At 42.9% G+C, this 20,484-nt stretch overlaps 2 protein-coding genes across 3 annotated transcripts in view; both read right to left on the bottom strand.

Annotated features, from left to right (window-relative positions):
• Positions 1–112: 112 nt before the first annotated feature.
• xgb (x globin) lies at positions 113–7,138 on the bottom strand. Its single transcript, XM_061844746.1, has 5 exons — positions 6,821–7,138; positions 5,134–5,241; positions 2,525–2,645; positions 2,075–2,155; positions 113–224 (listed from the first exon to the last, which is right to left on the bottom strand). The coding sequence occupies exons 1-5, from the start codon at positions 7,000–7,002 to the stop codon at positions 123–125; spliced, it is 594 nt and encodes a 197-aa protein (XP_061700730.1). The 5' UTR covers positions 7,003–7,138; the 3' UTR covers positions 113–122.
• Positions 7,139–8,249: 1,111 nt separating this feature from the next.
• The window catches only part of LOC133513402 (pleckstrin homology domain-containing family G member 3), a 34,179-nt gene continuing 21,944 nt past the window's right edge, over positions 8,250–20,484 (bottom strand). The window contains exons 5-19 of one of the 2 annotated variants that reach the window (XM_061844162.1): positions 17,272–17,341; positions 17,139–17,185; positions 16,902–17,052; positions 16,687–16,818; positions 16,408–16,590; positions 15,989–16,081; positions 15,496–15,582; positions 15,379–15,409; positions 15,177–15,281; positions 15,030–15,062; positions 14,299–14,309; positions 12,813–13,166; positions 12,071–12,142; positions 10,092–11,442; positions 8,250–9,448 (exon numbers count right to left, since the gene is read on the bottom strand). In XM_061844162.1, the coding sequence (XP_061700146.1) occupies positions 8,856–9,448; positions 10,092–11,442; positions 12,071–12,142; positions 12,813–13,166; positions 14,299–14,309; positions 15,030–15,062; positions 15,177–15,281; positions 15,379–15,409; positions 15,496–15,582; positions 15,989–16,081; positions 16,408–16,590; positions 16,687–16,818; positions 16,902–17,052; positions 17,139–17,185; positions 17,272–17,341 (3,313 nt within the window). In that variant the 3' untranslated portion in view covers positions 8,250–8,855. The remainder of the gene's footprint in view (positions 9,449–10,091; positions 11,443–12,070; positions 12,143–12,812; positions 13,167–14,298; positions 14,310–15,029; positions 15,063–15,176; positions 15,282–15,378; positions 15,410–15,495; positions 15,583–15,988; positions 16,082–16,407; positions 16,591–16,686; positions 16,819–16,901; positions 17,053–17,138; positions 17,186–17,271; positions 17,342–20,484) is intronic. The other variant, XM_061844163.1, reaches the window with a different exon arrangement.

Here is a 20,484-nt window from a genome sequence, read left to right as displayed (position 1 = left end):
GCCGGTCAGGCCCGCAGCAGATTTTGAGTTGACAAATAAAGTGCTATATTTAGAAAAATCGCAGTGTTTGGGTCCATTCTGCTGTAGAAGCGCACATGTCTCTGAGAGTTTGAGTGGGTCTCTCAGAGCGCCGTCGTGTTCCTCTTGTCTGCTGGCTGGTTCTGTCTGTCCTCCTCCTCCTCATAGCCTTGCTTCATCAGGCGGGTCACGTACTGAAACAGGGTCTGGATCACACACGGGAACAAGTCTTTAGACCACAAGAGGGCAGCACATCCTGGGTAAAGCCAGAATTGGAGTTCTGACATGTTTTAAAGCCTAACTGCCTATAAACATTCTAAAATGAATATTGTAATGACAAATACATCTAACATTTTTCACTTCAATGTCTTATATGAGCGGATAGCGCGTCATCCATGCGCAAAGTTGCGGAAGTGTCATTTGACATCCAAGTGGCCTACCCGTGACATCACCCCGGACATTCGCCATTGAAAACACGCGGTGGCCCCTACTATGGGTCGACGAACACGCCCCTTCAGACAAGGAAGCTCTTTCGGAGAAGAGAACATCACACAACCGAGTGAAGTTACCGAGGCAATATTACCCTATCGTTTCAAGCCATATTTAGATGGTGTGCGGATCACGGCCAAACCACCGCCGCACGGCGGTGATTAAAAACAAAGCCGCGGCCAAACCGCCTCCTTGTCCGAGCCACTTCTGGGGCAGATATGAGCCACCACGGCCTGGCGCCGCGACGACCCACCCCCCCGGCCAAAGCTTGTTGATAAGGGCGGCTCGGCGGCCAGTGGCGATTCACAAGGCCTGTGGAGGCCGTCCTTCTGTGGCTGATGAACAGAAGCCTTCCGATGCGCACATCGACACAATTAGCACCCCTGACTTACGGATTACGCCCCCCCCCCCGCCAATTTTTGTTTTTTTTTTTTAGAAACTGTATACACACCAACCTGTCATTTGGAACGCACGAAGCTCTCGTCCTTTGCACCTGTGCAATCCATTTTTCACGACGAACAGGGTCTTTTGGAAAAACATGAAGAGCAAATCCATCCTCCCGAGTGTTCAAGCAATGTCCAGCAATGCAACGAAGCTGGAATTTTGGTTAACACGAAGGAACAACGAGCTACCTTCCCACAGGTAAAACTAGTATAAACAGACGAGACCGCTTGAGGGAAAGAAAATAAATAGGTCAACGTGTGGCCGGAACATGCTTCCGTGTACAGGGGATGAAGCCTATCCCAGCAGTTTATTTTCCTTTCTTTTTTTTTTTTTAAATATGCATTGGACTCATTTGAGAACAATGCATATTTAAAAAAAAAAAAAAAACATCTGTCGCAGATAGGTTGACGGAGGTTAACATGTGGCAGGGATCCGCTTCCGTTTACGCTGTCCTAAATTTTGTTTTTGTTTTAGTTTGTGTAAAACCAGGGATCATTTATTTAAATATTGGTATTTGTATTGAAAAAAATCTGAGTGGCTCCATGACTATCTGGGATTTATGCTTGATTGAGAACAGCTCCAGCAACAAAGTATTTGTATGGGTCCAGACTTTTTTATACGCTTTCAAACTCTTCCGTGCAAATCTCAACGACTAACTCACCAGATCCATGCGTATATTCTGTTGTCCAAGACGAGCGGAAGCGGGTTAACAGTCCAATTTCTTAAAGGCGAAAACATCGACTTCAGCATTAAATATGGGTCCTTTGTGCCAAGTGTCTCTCATTTTTCGACTTACCTTCACTTATTATCACCTTCTAAATGTTTAACGGTATCGGACAAAACTCTGGGCGTCGTGCTATATAAGACATATTTTCGTGTTGTCTCCAACCGACTTAGCATTGAACAATGCTTTGCTAGACCAGCAGTGCAGTACGGCCAATCACGTGATGTAGGTGCACAGGTTCTATATTAACATTACATCAGCACACAACCCCCCAGTTTCCCGCCAGCTGCGTTAACTTCAAATCATTTAACATGATTTGTAAAGGGGTCAAACTGCCCCAAAGATAAGTGTGTGTCCGTTTTCGTCAAAGTGCTGTTACGTGCGCCGTTAATGTTTTACCTTCCATGCCTCCTCCAGCTCAGCGGTCCATCTGTCCTTCAAGATGGGCTGCACGGCACTGATGAATTCTGCTCCGACATACTGAAAGATGATATGAGATGTAATTAAAAAAAACAGTCAGTACTACTTGGTCAGTACTACTAAGGCCTTCTTGTTGACCTAAATGTGCCTGCCCTGCGATTGGCTGGCAACCAGTTCTGGGTGTAACCCGCCTCCTATTCGAAAATAGCTGGGACAGGCTCCGGTGCTCCCGAGACCCTTGTGAGGATAAGCACCTCAGAAAATGGATGGCTAGTATGCCCTTTAGATACAAGAGATAGATTTGCCCTTTGACCACAAAACATACAATCATGATGCAAATAAAAAAAAGTTTTAAAGAAAAATGTCATCATCCTTTGTCCTTCACTGCACATTGATTACTCTGATCAAAAGAACAAATCGTCGTCTTACGTCGTAATATTTGGGAGGGGCGCTGTAGTGGTAATGGCTTTTCCCCAGCTCCACGGCCAGCGCCTCCAGTCGCTCCAGTTGCTCCAACCTGGCCACGCTTTTCTCGATAAAGGACATGACGCTGAAAGAGAGGAGAAACGAGCCGTCGCGATCAACTTGCCTGCTCGTATTTCATACTCCAGCAGCTCAAATGGCGACATGATTAGAATTGAGCATCCATCCATTGCGTTCAAACTCGCGCAAGTGTCTGTGTGTATCTCCCACAATGCAATTCCAGCTTTTGCACCTTCATCTCCACAGGCCGCCTTCAGACACACCGGGAAGAAAGTGGCAACGCTCCGTCGCCACTGAACTGGAAAGTTATAATTAACCGGAAACTTGCACGGCACAGCATGCGACGTGACTTCATGTTTCATCTCGTTCAATGAAAAGTGACGTCCCGAGAGGAAGACGTCGCCAGAAAATAACCCGCTCCTAATCGAGTTGCATTTTTGTATTTTCGGTGAAAGTTGTACAAAACCGGCATTTTCACAAAGAGTGGAATGGAATGACGAAGGCCGTATTAATCCTAGTGTGAAGCCTCTTAAGACCGAGTCCAAAATGCCACAAGCCTCACCAAGGCCAGACAAAGAGGTGCACGCGGGTTGCGAGCTGCTTGCTGGCTGTTCTGACACGAGTTTTGGTAAACTCATTTTTGCAATGGGCCACATTGAAGTTACCGTTTCCCTCAGAGAGCCGTTATGACTGTGAAACCATAAAAAATCAACTCATCATATGTACTACACACAAAATTTATGAAGTACTGTAAAGCCTCAGTTCTCAAACGTCCCTGATTTCGAACGAAAATCGGTACTCGAACGCCCCCGACAAAACCCGGAAATAACATAATGCGCGCGGCGCAAGCAGCTGACCCACCCACTTCGGGCTTTGTTATTGTCAATTCGGACACCCCCCCCCCTCCCCAGATAAAAACCCGAAAATGACATGACGCGTACGGTGCAACCAGCGCACTTTTGTTATTCTGTATAACACAGCCTCTGTACCCAGATGTGTTGTGGTAGTGACTGTTGTTTTTCTTCTCATCGAGGACTACCGTATTCACCCCAATCATGGTTCCAAATAAGGGAAGTTGCTTGTTTAAAGTTATTGTGCACTTTTGTTAATAAAAAAAAGTTTACAAGGCTGTGGGCCAAGTCGCTACAGATACGGCAATGCACTCCCAGCCTAGCGTACTCTGCTACTAAAGCATATATTTTAAGCAAAAAAATAAATATATTTCTTAAATTATTTTATTATATAAAGTATTTAAACTTTACATGTATTTCTACTATGCAGTTTATTAGCAGGAAAAGCTAAAAAAAAAAAGATTTAAAAAGACTTCTTTTAGGCTTGGAACGCATTATTTCTTTTTCCATTCATTGTAATGGGAAACATCGATACGGTTTTCGAACAAATCACAAATCATCAACCGTTTGCTGGAGCAGATTGTGGTCGAGAACCAAGCCATCACTGAGCTTTTCAACCGTCAAAAATTCTTGGAATTTCTCAACGTTACTTATTATATGAAAAGTTGAAATTTTGGTACAATCATGGAAGTTGACACACATGATTTGCCTTCACGCATTTGGCGCGCACGTCATGACACCTGCGTTCTAAGGCAATGAATGCCACACGCACACGGAAAAATTAAATTCACACGATTGTCTTAAAAATGAATGTTAAATGCATGAAAAAACTCACCATAATGGATAGTTATCCTCTCAAGTAAATACGCTCGATGTCCACTGCTATTTCATTTATTCTTCTTGTAGTCACTGAAAGTGGGATCTTTTCAACCTTTTTTTTTTTTGTTGCAGCCTCTCCGACAGGTTTGCTGCTGCAAATGTCAGGTCGCATTCAAAACAAAGAGAACTCAAACTACGATATGAATCTTGATATTTTCTTTTCAAAGCAGCTTTCTTTTTCTTTTAGCAGGCAGTCTGTGACCTCTCCGTTGTGTCATCCTTGTCTTGTCTACCCTTTCCAGAGAAACTACCCAGTGAACTGTTTTTGGTTCATTTTACGAGGGCTAACTTGGATTTTGCAGATGCAAGAATAAGACCAGCCAGAGTCAAGAGCGGAAATGAGGCGAAGGCGGAAGTGGTTGTCTTTCAAAATAAGACACCCGGAAGAAAAACATTTAATCATTTTTTATTCATTCTTTGTGCCTGGGCTACGGACTGGTAGAAATTGTATTGTTCCCAAATCGCCCTTGTTTATCATATTTATGACGCTTACATCCTCAAAGTACCTTTCAGAGTGCCTTATTAAAAAACCGGGGATGAATGTGACAACTGCATGTGCAAAAAATGTGAAGATGGACAATTTTGCAAAATATTGGCACAAAGAAATTCCATTTTATCTTGCGCCTCACTTTATTTTGAGAATATTTACCTTTAACACTTCAAGTCATAATGTTGATGATGCGTACCCGCCTCCCCGCCCCAATAAATAAATAAATACAATAAATAAATAGAATAATAAAAATAATCAGCACTAGTGCTCAGCGGCGGCCCGTCATGCAATTGAGTTCTGCCTTATGGGGTTGCACGTCGGTCCACATGACTCACCGCAGCCCGTGCGCTCTGAGTTCCCGGCTGGTCCGCAGCCTCTCCAGGTCCTTGACGTCTCGGAACAGGAAGAAGACGTCCTTGCATTCGGGGTGGGTCTCGAAGAGCCTGTTACCAAGACGACAGCATCAAGCAGATGAGGGTGAAGCTCTGAGGGGAGCAGGCTGTCATGATCACACCCCTCCCACCACCACCACCTCCACCGTCGTCTCTTACTTTGTAACTCGAGGTCAACACGCATCACTTTGTATTCTTCTTTTGCCTTCCGAGTCATTGACGCTTATAAAATCTGCTGCCATCCAATCAGAATATTACTATAACTAACCCAAGCTGAGCTGCCTGATATTAGTCAGCTCCCATAATGCATCTCTGACGAGGTGAACACGCTCACATTTTTTTGTGCGCCAGACGCTCACTGGTCACATTATTAGGTACACATGCACAAACGTTTTGAAGGTATGATATATTAATAACACCTATAATAATAATCATGAATCATGCTAATATAATTCCTCTTATCTGATAATAAAGTTTCCAAAAGTCATCCCTTTGTCAATACCTTTCTTGTGTTTCACTTGCTTGGACCTAATAAAATGGGCCAAGTAATTGCCATTAAAGGTCCACCCACATACAAGTACACACACCCTGATCAATAAATTACTGTAAACAGCAGCTGGGCCCTGTGATGTTGTATTAAGATGTGATCTGAACTTGTTGGATGTTATTGCTGCAGACTTCTGAGCAATAAGTAGTGCAGGCTCACCCCGACGTTGGCCTGGACAAAATATGTCGGCAGCGCAAACAAAAGCATGGACGGCGCAAAATAACAGGTATCAAACTCAAGGCCCGGGGGCATTTTTTGTTGAATGTGTTTTGTTTTTATTCTGGCAGAATATCGGTGCCGGAATGCCTTTCTTTTTTCACTTTTAACAAATATTCTGGGACAAAGTTCAAACCATGGATGTCACGGAAGGATCAACAGTATGAAAATATTTTTTCAGGATTATGATCAACGAAAAAAGTGTGAATTTTAAAATAACTCTCGATAAAGTCCTTAAAAGCATTTTTGAGAACTATTATCATGTCAATGTTTATTGTAATTGATCAGAACATTAATTAACACTTAATAACATTTACTATTTTGACAAAAAAATGTATATTTGTGCCACTCTCCACTTCATCCCGACTGCATCCTTTTTGGCTGCCACTGACAGTAGCGCTACTTCAACTGTCAAGCGCGTCTGGCTTTTCTTGTTGTTGGTTACGCATGTCCGGCATCACCGTGAAAAAGGAATCCACTGGGAAAACTTTGCTTCCTTGTCCTCACAACGTGCCAACAAGTTTGTTTTGCTACCTTCTTCCTGAACCAAGTCTGCGCGTGAAGAAGATGGAATAGTCCATTGCGTGAGAAGCGAGGGGGAGCACCCAAAATAACTGTGATGAGAATTTTGATGTGCCTGAAGTCCTTCCCTGTAAACCCAAACCGTGACACACACACACAAAAAAAAGAGTTTCTGAACTCTCCACATGTGTGAATGTGATTGCGAGTGGCGGTCTTTATGTGCGCTGCGATTGTCTGACGACCAGGCCATCGAAAACGGACAAAGAGATGGATGTTCGCTCGAAATCTGCAATCTGAATTCTCCACTCACTTCACTCTGAAATTGAAAATGTCCAACAAGCTTACCTGACAAAGACTATGATGCCAACTTTTGCTATGTCGTCTCTGATAACTTTCCAGGACTCCTTGATCATGTCAATCTGGCCTCGACTGGGATGTTGTCCCAGTCCTCCTCCAGCATCACGATCCCTTACAATCTTTTCTGCCAAGCCCGCACTTTCAGCCAAGCCAGATATTGCACAGCCCATTCTTCATAAAGAATTTAAAAAATGTCTCTTTGCTCCCCCCGCCCCACCCCTCTCCCGCTCCAAAAGTAAAAAAAAAAAAAAAAAAAAAAAAAAAAACAAGTTTAAAATAAAAGCTGTTGAACTGGAGAGTGTCGCTGCCGTTACTTGCTGTTACTCGGCGACGGAGTGCGCGTCTGCGGCTTCATCTCTGCCTGGACTGGTTTTCACTTCACTGCACAGTCGGCCCGCCACGCCGTCAAAATAAAACCCTCGAAGGAGGAGAACAACGGATACGCATTTGTACTAACATCCGGTGTGGCGTAGTTTGAACTCCTGTCAGCTAGCTTGACGCGAGGCAAAGCGAGGGTTGTTTGTTTTGCTCAATACATACGTACGTTATGGTATGCAGAGTCCTCGCGTTTACGACGGCGGCGGCGTTACACGGAAAAGTAGTGTAAAAAACAAATCCAAGTAATATGTAAAAGGGTAAATACGGTAACCATGTGTCCTCTGCTGCCGCGTGACCACTTTTTCTTATTTTAGGCTGCTGCTGGAAAGTTAATATATTAGTATGTGCATAATTTAACATTATATTTAACTACGACAATAATAACAGTGAGGGCATCCAAAGGAGACGCTCATTAATTTCCAAATTTTACTCTTTTTCTTTTCCTCTCGGCTTGTCCCGTTCGGGGTGGCCACAGCGTGTCATCTTTTTCCATCTAAGCCTATCTCGTGCATCTTCCTCTCTAACCCCAACTGCCCTCATGTCTTCCCTCACCACATTTGGTCTTCTTCTCGCTCTTTTGCCTGGGAGCTCCATCCTCAGCATCCTTCTACCAATATACTCACTCTCTCGCCTCTGAACATGTCCAAACCATCGAAGTCTGCTCTCACCAACTTTGTCTCAAAAACATCCAGCTTTGGTTGTCCCTCTAGTGAGCTCATTTGTAATCCTATCCAACCTGGTCACTCCGAGCGAGAACCTCAACATCTTCATTTCCGCTTCCTGTTGTATCTTCAGCGCCGCCGTCTCTAATCCGCACATCATGGCCGACCTCACCACGGTTTTAGAAACTTTGCCCTTCATCCTAGCAGAAACTCTTCTGCCACATAAACACACCAGACACCTTCGTCCAGCTCCGGGTTCCAACCTGCTTGGATCAATTTCTTCACTTCCTGACCAATGCAATGAGCAAATAACTGTCAAAATGTAAAACATTCAGCCTCATGCCTGAATGAGTTATGTTCATCAGTCCATGATACGGTTCATTTCAATATTTTTTTTTATTGCAAATCTGGCACAATTCAAGTAGTCTTTCATGGAACAGAAAGCTTTCAAAAAGAGTTGATACCATAGCTATTTACACGCCAATCTTTGCCCCAAAATACAGCTTCATAAATATCATTCAATAAAAATATAGATCATTTGAGAAAAATAAAGCTCCAGTGATGCATGAAAACAGCTGTAATTAGTCAAATAACTCCTGTAATGATTCATGGTTTTTGTATTTATAAGCAACAAATAAACTCTTTGGTGTGCAGTCATCTGAGTTGAGGTAATCTTCTCACATCCACTTGTTGTTATGCTTTAATACTGTAGTGAAAATTAGAGTATTAATTGACAGTGAATGGGAACTGAACAAAAAGCCTGTCATCATAGTGATGATACAAATAGGGGGGAACTATTTACACATTTTTTTTTACATCCAATGAGTTAGGAAAAGTCCCACATATACAAATATTGCAACACTTTTTTTGTTTGTTTGTTTCCCCACACTGAATGGACCAATTAACATCCCTTCAAAATCATGCAGACTGCACTGCACAGACGAGTTTCAGTCTTTCCCTGCTGGTATTGACCGTTGAAGTTTTCACGAGTCGGTGCTTAAACTCTGGAATTTTTCCCGCAAAGTCTTCACCAGATTACTTTCCGACGTCTTGGCTGACCTCAAAGCGGGACATCGGAAGCCGTCCTCCAGGAGCTTGCCGCCCTCTGTGAGGACGCCGCGTTGTGCGGTGGCCAAAGACGCCGCGCTGCTGGGGAAGCAGGTCCGCACGGGTTCCTGCAGGTTCTGCACTTCATGGAGAGGCAGAGATCCGAGCATGTGGTCCAAAGAGCTCCACCTGCACAGGAGCTTGGAGCGGGGCTGAGGCCAGTCTTTTGCCGCCGGAAACTGCGACAGGTCTTTATGAGGGTCTACGGGAGAGTAGCCGTTGCACGTGACCCGAGAGCATTCCTGCAACTCGTTTGTGGAGTCTGCGTCAGATCCACAGAGGTTGTATTTGGACCTCAGTTCTTGTACATCGGGCCAGTGGAAGTTTTCCGACTGAGGGGTTTGCGGGTCAGTCGCTGTGCTGCGTGAGCTGGCTGCAGAACTGGGTGTTGGGACAGGACTCGGTGTATTCACTTCATGAATGACCATCTGCTCACAAGTGTTTGAGGGCAGTCTCAGGTTGGGTTTACCTGCACACATTAAATGCAGCACATGAACAGAACCATCTGCCATCAATTTTCTAGACCACCGATCCCATTTTTTTGTCTCCTATCCCACTTTTTCTACCACTGAGTACAGCTCCACCCACAACAGATAAAGTCGAAGTTATAAAGAGAGACCATATAAAAAAAAAAAAAACGGTAAAGTAAAACTTTACACATCCTGCACACTATGAAAACATAACTTATTAAAACCTTTTCTTCACCTTCGTGCTGGTCTCTCGCTTGGTCACAGTTCTCCAAAAGATACTGTGATTTTCTTTACTACAAATGTTTAAAAAATGTTTTTTTTGGGTGGAGTGGAACAGATTAATTGAAGTCCCATTCAATTTAATGGGTACATTTGTTTTGGGATACAAGTGTTTTGATATAAGAGTGGCTAGCGAATAAATTAAACCCATATCTAAAGGAACCGTTAGAACTTTTCCCCTTAAATAGTAATAATCCCATTGGAGTCGAAACACTTTCCAGCTCACTCCATTTCAAGAAGATGGCAACAATGTAATATTTCTCAATGTTTTGGCTTGTGCACAAAAGCAGCAAATTGGTGAATTTGTTCGTGAATACATCAAAATAAAATGAAAGGATTCTCCCAAAGGCATCTTCCACTTACTTTTTTTCTTGACCTTCTCCTCGAAGACAGCAGGCATGTTCTTGAACCCTTGCTGAGTCGAGGCTTCCCGGGTCTTCTGCCAGACCATAGGTCGATTATTCTTGATGCGTTGGCTATACTGACGTGCCAGTTGGAACACTTTATTTTTCATCCTGCCCACGTCCTGTAAGATCTGGTCTTCGTCCACACTCGCTCTGAAGCTAATGATCCTGGGAAGTTGGACTAGGTTCCTCCCTTGAGTCACAGATGTTCCAAGATGTTTAGAATCCTGAGCGGACTTTGTCTCTTCTGCCGTAACATTTGAACAATCAGACGAGGGACTTGTTTCACCGTCCTCCAGAATCAGTGCTGGTTCCTTCACAAGTTTACGAGCTGAGGAACTCAAACACTCAAAAGGTATCTTTTTCTGTTCTTTGTTCTGCTGGACTTCCTCCTCTGACTCCATGTCTTGCCAGACTTTGATCATTTCTGATGAAGGTCGGAAGTCTTCATCAGTGGTAGAGGAATCTGTGACGCTAGAGGATCTCGCCGTCACGCCATCTGAACTCTGCAGTTCAGCCTTTAGGTGAATGTCTGAACTGGGATTTTTCTGTAAGCCCGGAAGGTCAAACACAGACCAGGAAGTGGGCCTGTACCTGGTGAGGACTTTCCTGTGGACTGGGACCGCGTGATGGTCCGGATTATTGTTAAGCTGTCGGCTCAGGTGCCTGACCAGACCCGCTGGAATGTAGGAGAGACTTTCCCTGCGCTTGATGCTGAAGTTGGCATCTTGGTGCTCGGCATGTTCATAGTATCTCCTGATCTTGTGGATCAGTAGAATATCCTGTTTAGAAAGGGTGGATCGACGTTCCCCCTCAGCTAAGGCCGGTTCCCGCGCAGGTGCGCGACTCTCAGAGGTGACCTCTGGGTCAGGAGGCGACACAGTGGGCGACAATTCGGGCTTCTCTTCAGAGTCTGTGCAGGTGGAGGGGCTGATGAAGACTTCATTGGAGGCCAAAGGAGAGGAGCAGGCCAGGGAGCTTAGATCCTCGGAGACCAGGCTGCTTCGCCGAGACACACCAGCGACGAAGTGCTCAGCAATGACGCTTGCCTGGTCTAACACGGAGCAGGATAGGATGCTTGTTCTCCTCGCCGCCGCATCCTCCTCCTCCTCGGAGACCTCACTACTCATCAGCACACTAGTTTCCTGCACTTGACCCAACGAGTCGCTTCCACCCTCTTCTTTTTCACCCATTTCTGTAGAGGTGTCCACGGACTCCAGAGTGACGGCCTCTTGCGCTGGGGAGGGGAAGACCGGTGACTCTGGGAGCGGATGGGCGTTCTCAGCTGGATGCAGCTCATCCAAATGGGCCTAAAATACGACAAGCAAAAACCGACGTAAATCAGAAACATCGCAATGAAAGCACTTTGCGCACTCCATTATCTTAATGGACCATTTCGAAGTCAACTAAGCAGTCAAATTGAAGGCATCCACAATTTATGATGCTTTCGCTTTTACATTCAGAGGCCAATTGACTTTGATTAGGACGACCCATTCGAAATGAATTTGTATGTTTTTCTCCCGAGCACTCCGCTAATGGCTAAAAAAAAATATTGACAGTTCTTATGAATTTGTTTCTAGGTGTTCGTCTGCTCTCCTTGACCGCACGATGTGCAGTTTGGCGATAAGCCTCGGAAAAAACAAGGCTAATGTTCACTCTGCTCACAAGTGCAGGAGCTGCGCCCTGAGTTAAGAGCGCCAGTTGGACCCAAAATCTAATCTCAGGCCTGACTGCAGGAGAGCGGGTACTAATACAGCTCCACATGATTTACTGTAAATGGGCCTCAGTGAAATGTGGTGTTCCTGGTAAACAACATGCACTAGTGACTAGTCTTGCCTATTGTAACAGTCAATGAGCTCGGACTTTTTCACAGAGCCACCCACAAAAGAAATACAATGCTTATAGCAAACAAAAAAACATAAGCAGTGAGAAAAGTACCTGTCTGGTCTCGGCCATATCCATCTGTTCTCCGTCATCGGTCAGATGAGCGTCATCGCTTATTGAATCGCCCTGAAAGAGTCCATACATTTCATTCAAACTTGTGAAAATGGAAGCAGCACTTTGCAGAGGAATTGTCGTCATCAGCCGCAGCTAACATTGAGTCAAGTACCATTTGAAAAATATTTGTCTGACAACGGTAATGACAAATATTTAGAATCTATTAATCTATAACAATGGTGCTTGTTTATGAAAACTCTGAAAGGAAAATGTTCATCAAAGAGCAAACCTTGTGCTGTTATAATCATTTCATAAGATGCCTGCATTAACCTTTGAAGTCAAGCAGAATACATTGAGTCAGCGGTTGTAATGCAAATGAAGACATGGGCCTCATTTAAAACTAATCATGAAACGCAATATTGTGACATTGACACCAGACAGAGGAGGAAAACAGAAGATAAACACATGCAGAGATCGACCCATGCACACAAAGAACACGACCCGTATGTTTCATCTTGGTGGCTGACGGCGGACAGCATGGGAGCGCTTCAGCCCACAACAACATGAATACAACCTGACTCATTCATTGTGCAAGGCACACACGGAGCTGTTAGCGGGATGCATGCATACAGACAAGAGTGGGACGAGGACCGACGTGGGCGAACAGAGGGGTCGAGAGGAGCGGTGAACAAGCACAACGGAGCGGGGAACGGGCAAGCTGTGGGTGGCTGGAAACCCTCACCGTTGTGAAGTGAGAAGAAAGCAAAGCCCGGGCTCTATAGTGCCAGCAGGAGATGGCTGCCAGGACGGAACTGGCAAAGTCGGCTACCTGGTCGTCCTCCATCAGTAAATCCTCCTTGAAAATCAGTTCCTCCTCATCCTCCTGTGTTTCCTGTTCTGTCACCGGCAGCTCGGGACCCCCCTCACGAGGCGGGCAGCTCAGGTTAGCGGTGGGAGAACTTAGCTGCCGGAGAGTGTCGTCCGCACCGGGCTCCTCAACCTGGGGCTCGCCTAGACCGGACTCCTGGGTCCTGACACTTGGGGCCGGCCGAGGCGGCTGCCTGTCCCCCAGCAGGGTGCCCTCGCTCTCAGCATGCTGTGTGTGAGGGCGCAGATAGGGTTGGTCATGGCAAGGAAGAAGCTTGTGCCACTTTCTACATGCGATGGAATCATAAAGCTGCTTTGGCTTCTAGTGAGATATGAAGACACACCATTTTTAGGAAGATTAGTTTTGCATGCGCTCATATTAACATCAATTATTTTGCCATTATAGGGGTGGAATTTGACAGTGTACAAACTGGGGCTGCCCGATATTGGGTAAAAAAAATATATGAAAAAAAAAAACCCTGCGATATATATATTGTAATGTGAAATAAAACAGGATCAGCGATGGGAAAGTTCATTTTCTATGCAAACTGGTTCAAAGTTTAGTTCATAATTCAAAATATGAACAAAGTTCGCTCCCCTCAATATGTCGCCGATGGGCTATTCCCCTCAAAATAGCGGCATTCAATTTCCCCGTTGTTGCCAGCTGCATTTTTCACCATTAAAATCTCACATGAGGAAATGTCTCTTGAATGGTGTTTTTTTTTTTTTTTTTTTTTTTTTTAATTAAAAGTAAGTCATTAAAAGAAGAAAACTTTTGTCCTTAATGTGCAGACAAAATGACTCAACCCCAGTACATATTTAAATGACATTGATAATTCCTCTGCATAGCTCTGGCTGACTATAGTTAACAAAATCCATTCTTGAAACAACAAAATTCCAGATTATCATAGTGTGATCATTCAGTGTTTTAACTAAAGCATTCTGATACAAATAATTTTCCTAGTAAGCCATTCTACACTTAAGTAAAGTAAGTTTCTTTCGGCTTGTCTGTATTACAAAAGAACATTTCCTCCCATTTACGCAGTGTCCCTGAACACACCTCACGGCCCCCTGCAGTTTCCAAGTGCCTACCTAGTTTCATTTTGAAGAGCGCAAGAGGAAATTCAGCAGGTGTATCTTTTGATCTTTTGAGAATGTCCAAACTGGTCCTCCTGCTGGCCACTTTAAATATTACAGTTAAGTCACTGTATATTACAAAACACCAACATCACCGGGTACAGGCATACATTGCAATGACGACGGGCAAAGAAAATATCGTGCAGCCCTAGTCCAAACTGTCTTACAAACGCACTGGTATGGGTAGACTGAGAACACACGTAGTATCCATTTCCAACACTTACCTTCATAACATCTGTGAGGAGAGGAGAGAAAAGCACAGAAAAGCAGAGATTAACAAATGATGAAGAGATGATTTTCTCAAGTACAATATTTCATGTGCAAATAAGCAGAGTATCGCATGCATCTTGTGCAATTAGAGTCAGGATCCAAGCAGGGAGTAAGCTGACCAGTGGTTAGTCTGGCCCAGACTCATGGGAGGCTTTGTGATTAGATAAATGTCAATTAGAATCATCCTTCTCTCAAACTGAACATGACGCAATTACACAGGATGTGATGAACAACTCCCTTGCTGAGATGAGAAGGTTGACATGAAAATTACATCTTCATCAGGCGCAAAATGTAAATGGAGAACAATGGACTACAACCCAAGGAAGAGAAAATGGGGGTTCTCTCTTTCATAATGGACAATTATGACAAAAGAGAGCAGATATGAGTGCAAGGCTGAATTTGCCCGTTGAAAAGAGCTCTTGTAGGACAGAGCCTTGCACCAATGGCATATAATTAACTCCATTATGGGTGAGGCCTGTGGAGTGTGTCTTTGGAGCTGGTTTGCAGCAGTCTTTGAGTGCAAACAAAGCAGAGGTGCAGTGACAATTTGAGAAGTTCTTACGTGACACTAACCATGAAACATCACCTTGGGTCGAGGGCTTTTTTGGCCACTTGACAAGACGTGCATCGACATAACTGGTCTACTTTTCACATTTACCTAATATGCTGGAAACAACATACTGACCTTTGGTACTTTTTATGATTTGTTTAGCAGGTTCTAAAACAGAAAAATACAATTAATGACATTATTGGTATGATCAAAGCCTGCAGCTGTGGTATTTGTGAAGAAATGCAGATGAAGTTGTGACAGATCGGGTCTGCGGTGTTTTACCAGATCTCCTCCTCCCAGTCAATCCTGCAAGATGGAAGTCATTTGATTGGTAGGAATCTGCTCTCTTCACCCGCTCTGGACTACAGTGGTACTTCTTCCCAAGACCTAAATAGTAGATACATTTTACTTTACAATTTGCAAGAAAGATGAATAGACAGAATGCAAACTGAATTTTATTCAAAATAATCTTAGAATCACTCACAATTAGAATGGTCCACGATTGCTTCTTTTGCCTAAAATATGAGAAAGATATGAGTGCTTTAACACAAAATGGCTCAAAAGAGATGAAATTATACAGTGAATGGACACTGGTGTGTACCTTTGGTGGAACAATGGCGTTGTGGTTCTCAAGAATGAGCCTCTTGATGTGATGGGCCCAGAGACGCTTCTCTTCTACAGATTTTGCCTAAAACAACAAGCCCTTGTCCATGTTATTAAAGATACAGAGGACGTTTGACAACAACAAAACACAAAGCAGTCCCAAAACAGCATCCTAAACAATTACATGCTGTAAACAATCCTAAAAATAAAGTGGATATAGAATGTGAAAACAAAACCCTGTTTTTACAGATATAATTTGTACATTATACGCACACATGTATGTATGTATGTATATGTTTTCAGGCAATTTTATGACAAAATTTCTTGCCCCATCATCTCAAGAAAGTGAAGTTTTTGTGAAATTGAAGGCCAAAATGGACTGGTATTTAAAATACCAAATCATAAGGCCCCGTTTTAACAGGGTTGTGTTCACTGTCTTTTTGCCACTGTATATAAAATTCAATTGAGCGTGTGTGACAGTTGCAATTTACCTGCACTGTGTGGGGCTGCTTGGGATGCTTGAAATGAATGACACTGAAGAGCAGGGGATCCTTTGCACTGTCAAGCAGCATCAAGGTGGAACACTAAAATCACAACAGTAGGCATTTGATTATGCAAAAGGGAAGGTCAGGTTAACTGAATTTAACCTGTTCTCATGAGGACTTACTAATCACTTAAATCGTGCAAATGGTTACTTGCGGAAGCTGCTTTCAAAATGATTTTGAATATTTCCTACTCCCTGAAAATTTAAAGTATAGTATGCATCAAGTATACCAGTTTTCCATGATTCAATGCATTACCGTCATGCACAGAGCTTTTGGGTGGAGGGGTAAATGCACTTTAAACATACAGTGTACCCGTCATTTACTTTTGACAATCTAAAATAAATTGAAAAAAAAACACAACATACTGAGATATGTGTTTTGTAGACATAGTGCTCTCCTCTTCTTTTGGTAACGAGTAGCATCTTTTCAAACAGGAAGAGCGTACGGCTGTTCTTTGCCCGCAGGACGTGAAAGGTGCCCTCCAGCACCAGCTCACCATATGTGGTCAGGTCAGGACCCTTCCAGTTGATCAAAAGAGACTGGATCTCCTGCACATGCAAATGAAAACAACTAAAAGCTGTCCAACTTATAAATGACTACAACAGACTTCTCGTGTCCGTTTGTCCGCGGTAATTATAGCAAACCTGCACTCTGACTGCGTGTTCGTGTTTCCTCTTCATGTCGTTGATGTACCAAGCCACCCCTGTCATGGTGTCTATGGCCTCCTGGACCACCTCATACCCCTTCTCGTCTGGGCCAAAGTGCTTTGCAATTTCCTTTAAAAGAGTACAAAAAAAAGATTGAGAATGTGCCATTGCATTTCAAAGTAGGAGAATTAAAATGTGAGGACAGTTTTTACCTGAAGAAGCAGGTGATATTTGAGGATCCTCTGCACTGGCTTAAGGAGGAAAGAACCCAAAGGGAGTGAACGCTTCAGAGCAGCCTGACGATCCTTGAAGAACTTTCCCAAGGTTTTACTTCTCATGCAGTCAGTCAGTGCTGCTACTGAACTGCAGGAATGTGAAAATATATTCATCAGAACGCCAGCATCATCATATTATTAGGTATCTTAAAAAAATCGGTTTGTGGCGCTTACTTTGGATAGTTGGTGCAATATTGCGTGTAGATTTCAAAATATTCGCTCTGGGGAACCAGAGAGCAAAATTACATGATGTGCTTCTGTCTGTTTTCTGAAGAGCATTGTGAGGAGGATAAGAACGGTCACTCACCTTGTCAACAAAGCATTGGGCGATGGCCACAGGGTCGTTCTCACACATGTCCAACGACTGCAACAACTCACTGAAAAGAGATCATAAAAAGATGAAGCCCAAAAGATAAATTCATTATTTTAAAGAAATAAGAGTCTATTGTCCGGAAAAAAAAACAACTTCTCAAATGCCATAACAATCAAAAATAATCTTGTTGTATCCTTTCTTTCCACTAGTAGGAAGTTCAGACTGTACAAAAAGTGGCCTGTTGTGGAAACAAGCGTCAAACCAGGAAGAACTTCATTTTCAACCCCAAATAAAAGACCACAAATGAAATGATCAATGAAATTGTAGCCCTGGAAAACACCCAGTCCTTGACAAATTTATTAGACAACCTGTCAGTACATCAAGAGAGCATCCAGCTTCCGAATTGCTTTATGGACCCAGTTTCAGTGAGCTCGGTTTGGACATTTTATAATTTTGAATAGGAATGACGATTTTCACCTTTTTATTTCAAATGAGAGACGACTTGTTAGGTTTCTCTGAGAAGTGAGAAAAAATGAAACATTACACTTAATCACTGAAGCATTTTTTTCTGTAAGGGATTTAGATAAATAATACTATAATTTATACACTGTACAATTTTTGCATTTTCATATGAATGCAAGCTGAACTGCATAGCGTGAAGTATATACTATAGATTCATAAAGTAAATGTTCACAATGTTCAATATAGATTGCATTTCATGACAGAGTGAATTACTAAATCAGTCTTGAAAATCTATGGATAATAAAACTAGTATCCTAGTGAATAACATCTTGATACTGCTTTATTAACCATTACAGAAACACAAAATGATTTTATTTAGCAATGCTGGTAGTTCAAGGCTGCTTGGGTAAAAACATTACCCTTGGTGGTGGTCCAATACATTTGTAAAGCCATATACAGTGCCCTCCATAATTATTGACACCCCCGGTTAAGATGTGTTAAAAGCCTTAATAAATAAATTCAGTGTTTATTGCAGAAGAATACTGTCACACTGAAAGTTTTAGGAAAATGTAACCTTCAACTCAAATGAATTGTAAGAAAATGAAAAAAACCTGACTAAAAAAATAATTATTTTTCATTAAATCACCTGCTCCACTATTATTGGCACCCTTAACAATTCCCAGGAAATAAATATAATTGAAGCATTACTCTCATTTCTACAGTAGTTTACAAAGTTTACCAGAGTATGTAGGAACATGTAATTAGTAATTCATCACTTCCCGTTTCCCTGGGGTATAAATATGACATGACACAGAGGCCATTTCTTTTATCCACGCTTAAACATGGGAAAGACAAAGGAACACAGCATACAAGTGATGCAGATGTGCGTCGACCTTCACAGGTCAGGCAGAGGCTACAAGAAGATTGCCACTCAACTGCAGCTGCCCATATCCACTGTGAGAGAAATAATTAAGAAGTTCAAAACAACTGGAACAGTTGGAACAGTAGTAAACAAGCCTGGATGAGGACACGTTTATTTTGCCACCACGCACAGTGAGGAGGATGGTAAGAGAAATCAAAACATCTCCAAAGCTCACTGTTTCAGAATTACAACAAATGGTAGCATCCTGGGGACACAAAGGCTCCAAATCAACCATCAGGCGCTGTCTACATGCCAACAAGCTGTTTGGGAGGCATGCACGGAGAAAACCTTTCCTCACTCACAATCATAAACGCAAATATCTGGAGTGCGCCAAGCGGTATTGGGGCATCAACTGGGACCGTGTGCTTTGGTCAGATGAGACCAAGATTGAGCTTTTTGGCAACAAACACTCTAAGTGGATCTGGCGTGCCACGAAAGATGCGCATGCTGAAAAGCACCTCATACCCACTGTGAAGTATGGGGGTAGGTCAGTGATGCTGTGGGGCTGTTTCTCTTCCAAAGGCCCTGGGAACCTTTTTAGGGTGCATGCCATCATAAATGCTTTGAAATACCAGGACATTTTAAATCAAAATCTGTTGCCCTCTGCCCTAAAGCTGAATATGGGTCGTCACTGGGTCTTTCAGCAAGACAATGACCATAAACATATGGCCAAATCTACACAGAAATGGTTCACCAGACACAAAATCAAGCTGCTCTCATGGCCATCTCAGTCCCCAGACCTCAACCCCATCGAAAACCTGTGGGGTGAGCTGAAGAGGAGAGGACCCAGGTCTTTGGATGATTTCGAGAGATTCTGCAAAGAGGAATGGCTGAAGATCCCTCTTTCTGTCTTTTCCCATCTTGTGAAACATTATAGGAGAAGATTAAGTGCTGTTTTGTTGGCAAAAGGGGGTTGTACAAAGTATTAACACCAGGGGTGCTAATAATTGTGACACACATTATTTGATGTCAAATAATTATTTCTTTCTGTGGGATTTTTTCCCCACGGAATAAATGCACTTATATTGAAGGTTGGATTTTTCTCTTTTTTTCCATTAAGGTCCCATATTATTTACAAAAAAAAATATTAGAAGCTAAAAAAACACATCTTAACCAGGGGTGCCAATAATTACGGAGGGCACTTTATACGTTGTAATATTTGTAGCATCGTATAGAAAGTGAATCGTGTTGCAGCATGATGACATTTTAAAAATAAACAAAAACAATTATTATAATGCATCTTTTCTTGTGTGTGCATATGAAGTGAGCTTGCTGGCTGTGATGCAAGCAGAATTTCCTCTTGAATAGGGAAATATAATACAAATTCCTTCCATACCATATAAATGGGTTTTGAAATGTTAAAATCCTAGACTTTACAGGCTTCTGTGGAATTACCAGTGTAGTTCCTCACTATGAGAGGAATGTTAATGTGTGTTTTGGCAAGCTGTGCGGTCAGCAATGGCCGGCTGCTGACGTAAATGGTGTTTCGTGTTTTTAGTACCCACTTGGAGTCAATGGGTGAAATATCAACTTTTCATAAAAGGAAAACTGGACTTAACCATGACATTAGTCACACTCTTGGTTTTTCAAACAAACAAAAAAATATATATGAGTCATGTAAAAAAACAGAATTAGGTGACTAATTAATGATTTCAGCTCATTTATTTTCCTCTTCATTATCCCTTATCTTCCACCATGGTGACTGACTGGTTAGCACACCTGCCTCACAGTTCTGGGGACTGGGGTTCAAATCCAGCAATGCCTGTGGAGCGTTTGCATGTTCTCCCTGTGCCTGTGTGAGTTTTCTACGGGTACTCTGGTTT

Source organism: Syngnathoides biaculeatus, chromosome 15, assembly GCF_019802595.1.
Source record: "Syngnathoides biaculeatus isolate LvHL_M chromosome 15, ASM1980259v1, whole genome shotgun sequence".
Classification (NCBI taxonomy): domain Eukaryota; kingdom Metazoa; phylum Chordata; class Actinopteri; order Syngnathiformes; family Syngnathidae; genus Syngnathoides; species Syngnathoides biaculeatus.
Note: the sequence above shows the minus strand (reverse complement) of the source record. Positions and strands in the feature narration are given on the sequence as shown.

What these genes read in the sequence shown, in the direction of transcription:
- xgb (XM_061844746.1), bottom strand. Translation starts at nt 7,002, where the DNA reads ATGGGCTGTGCAATATCTGGCTTGGCTGAAAGTGCGGGCTTGGCAGAA. An exon ending in CCCCTCCCAAATATTACGAC is followed by an intron (nt 2,156 to 2,524) that starts GTAAGACGACGA and finishes ATCATCTTTCAG; the next exon opens with TATGTCGGAGCAGAATTCAT. An exon ending in AGCTGGAGGAGGCATGGAAG is followed by an intron (nt 225 to 2,074) that starts GTAAAACATTAA and finishes TGTGTGATCCAG; the next exon opens with ACCCTGTTTCAGTACGTGAC.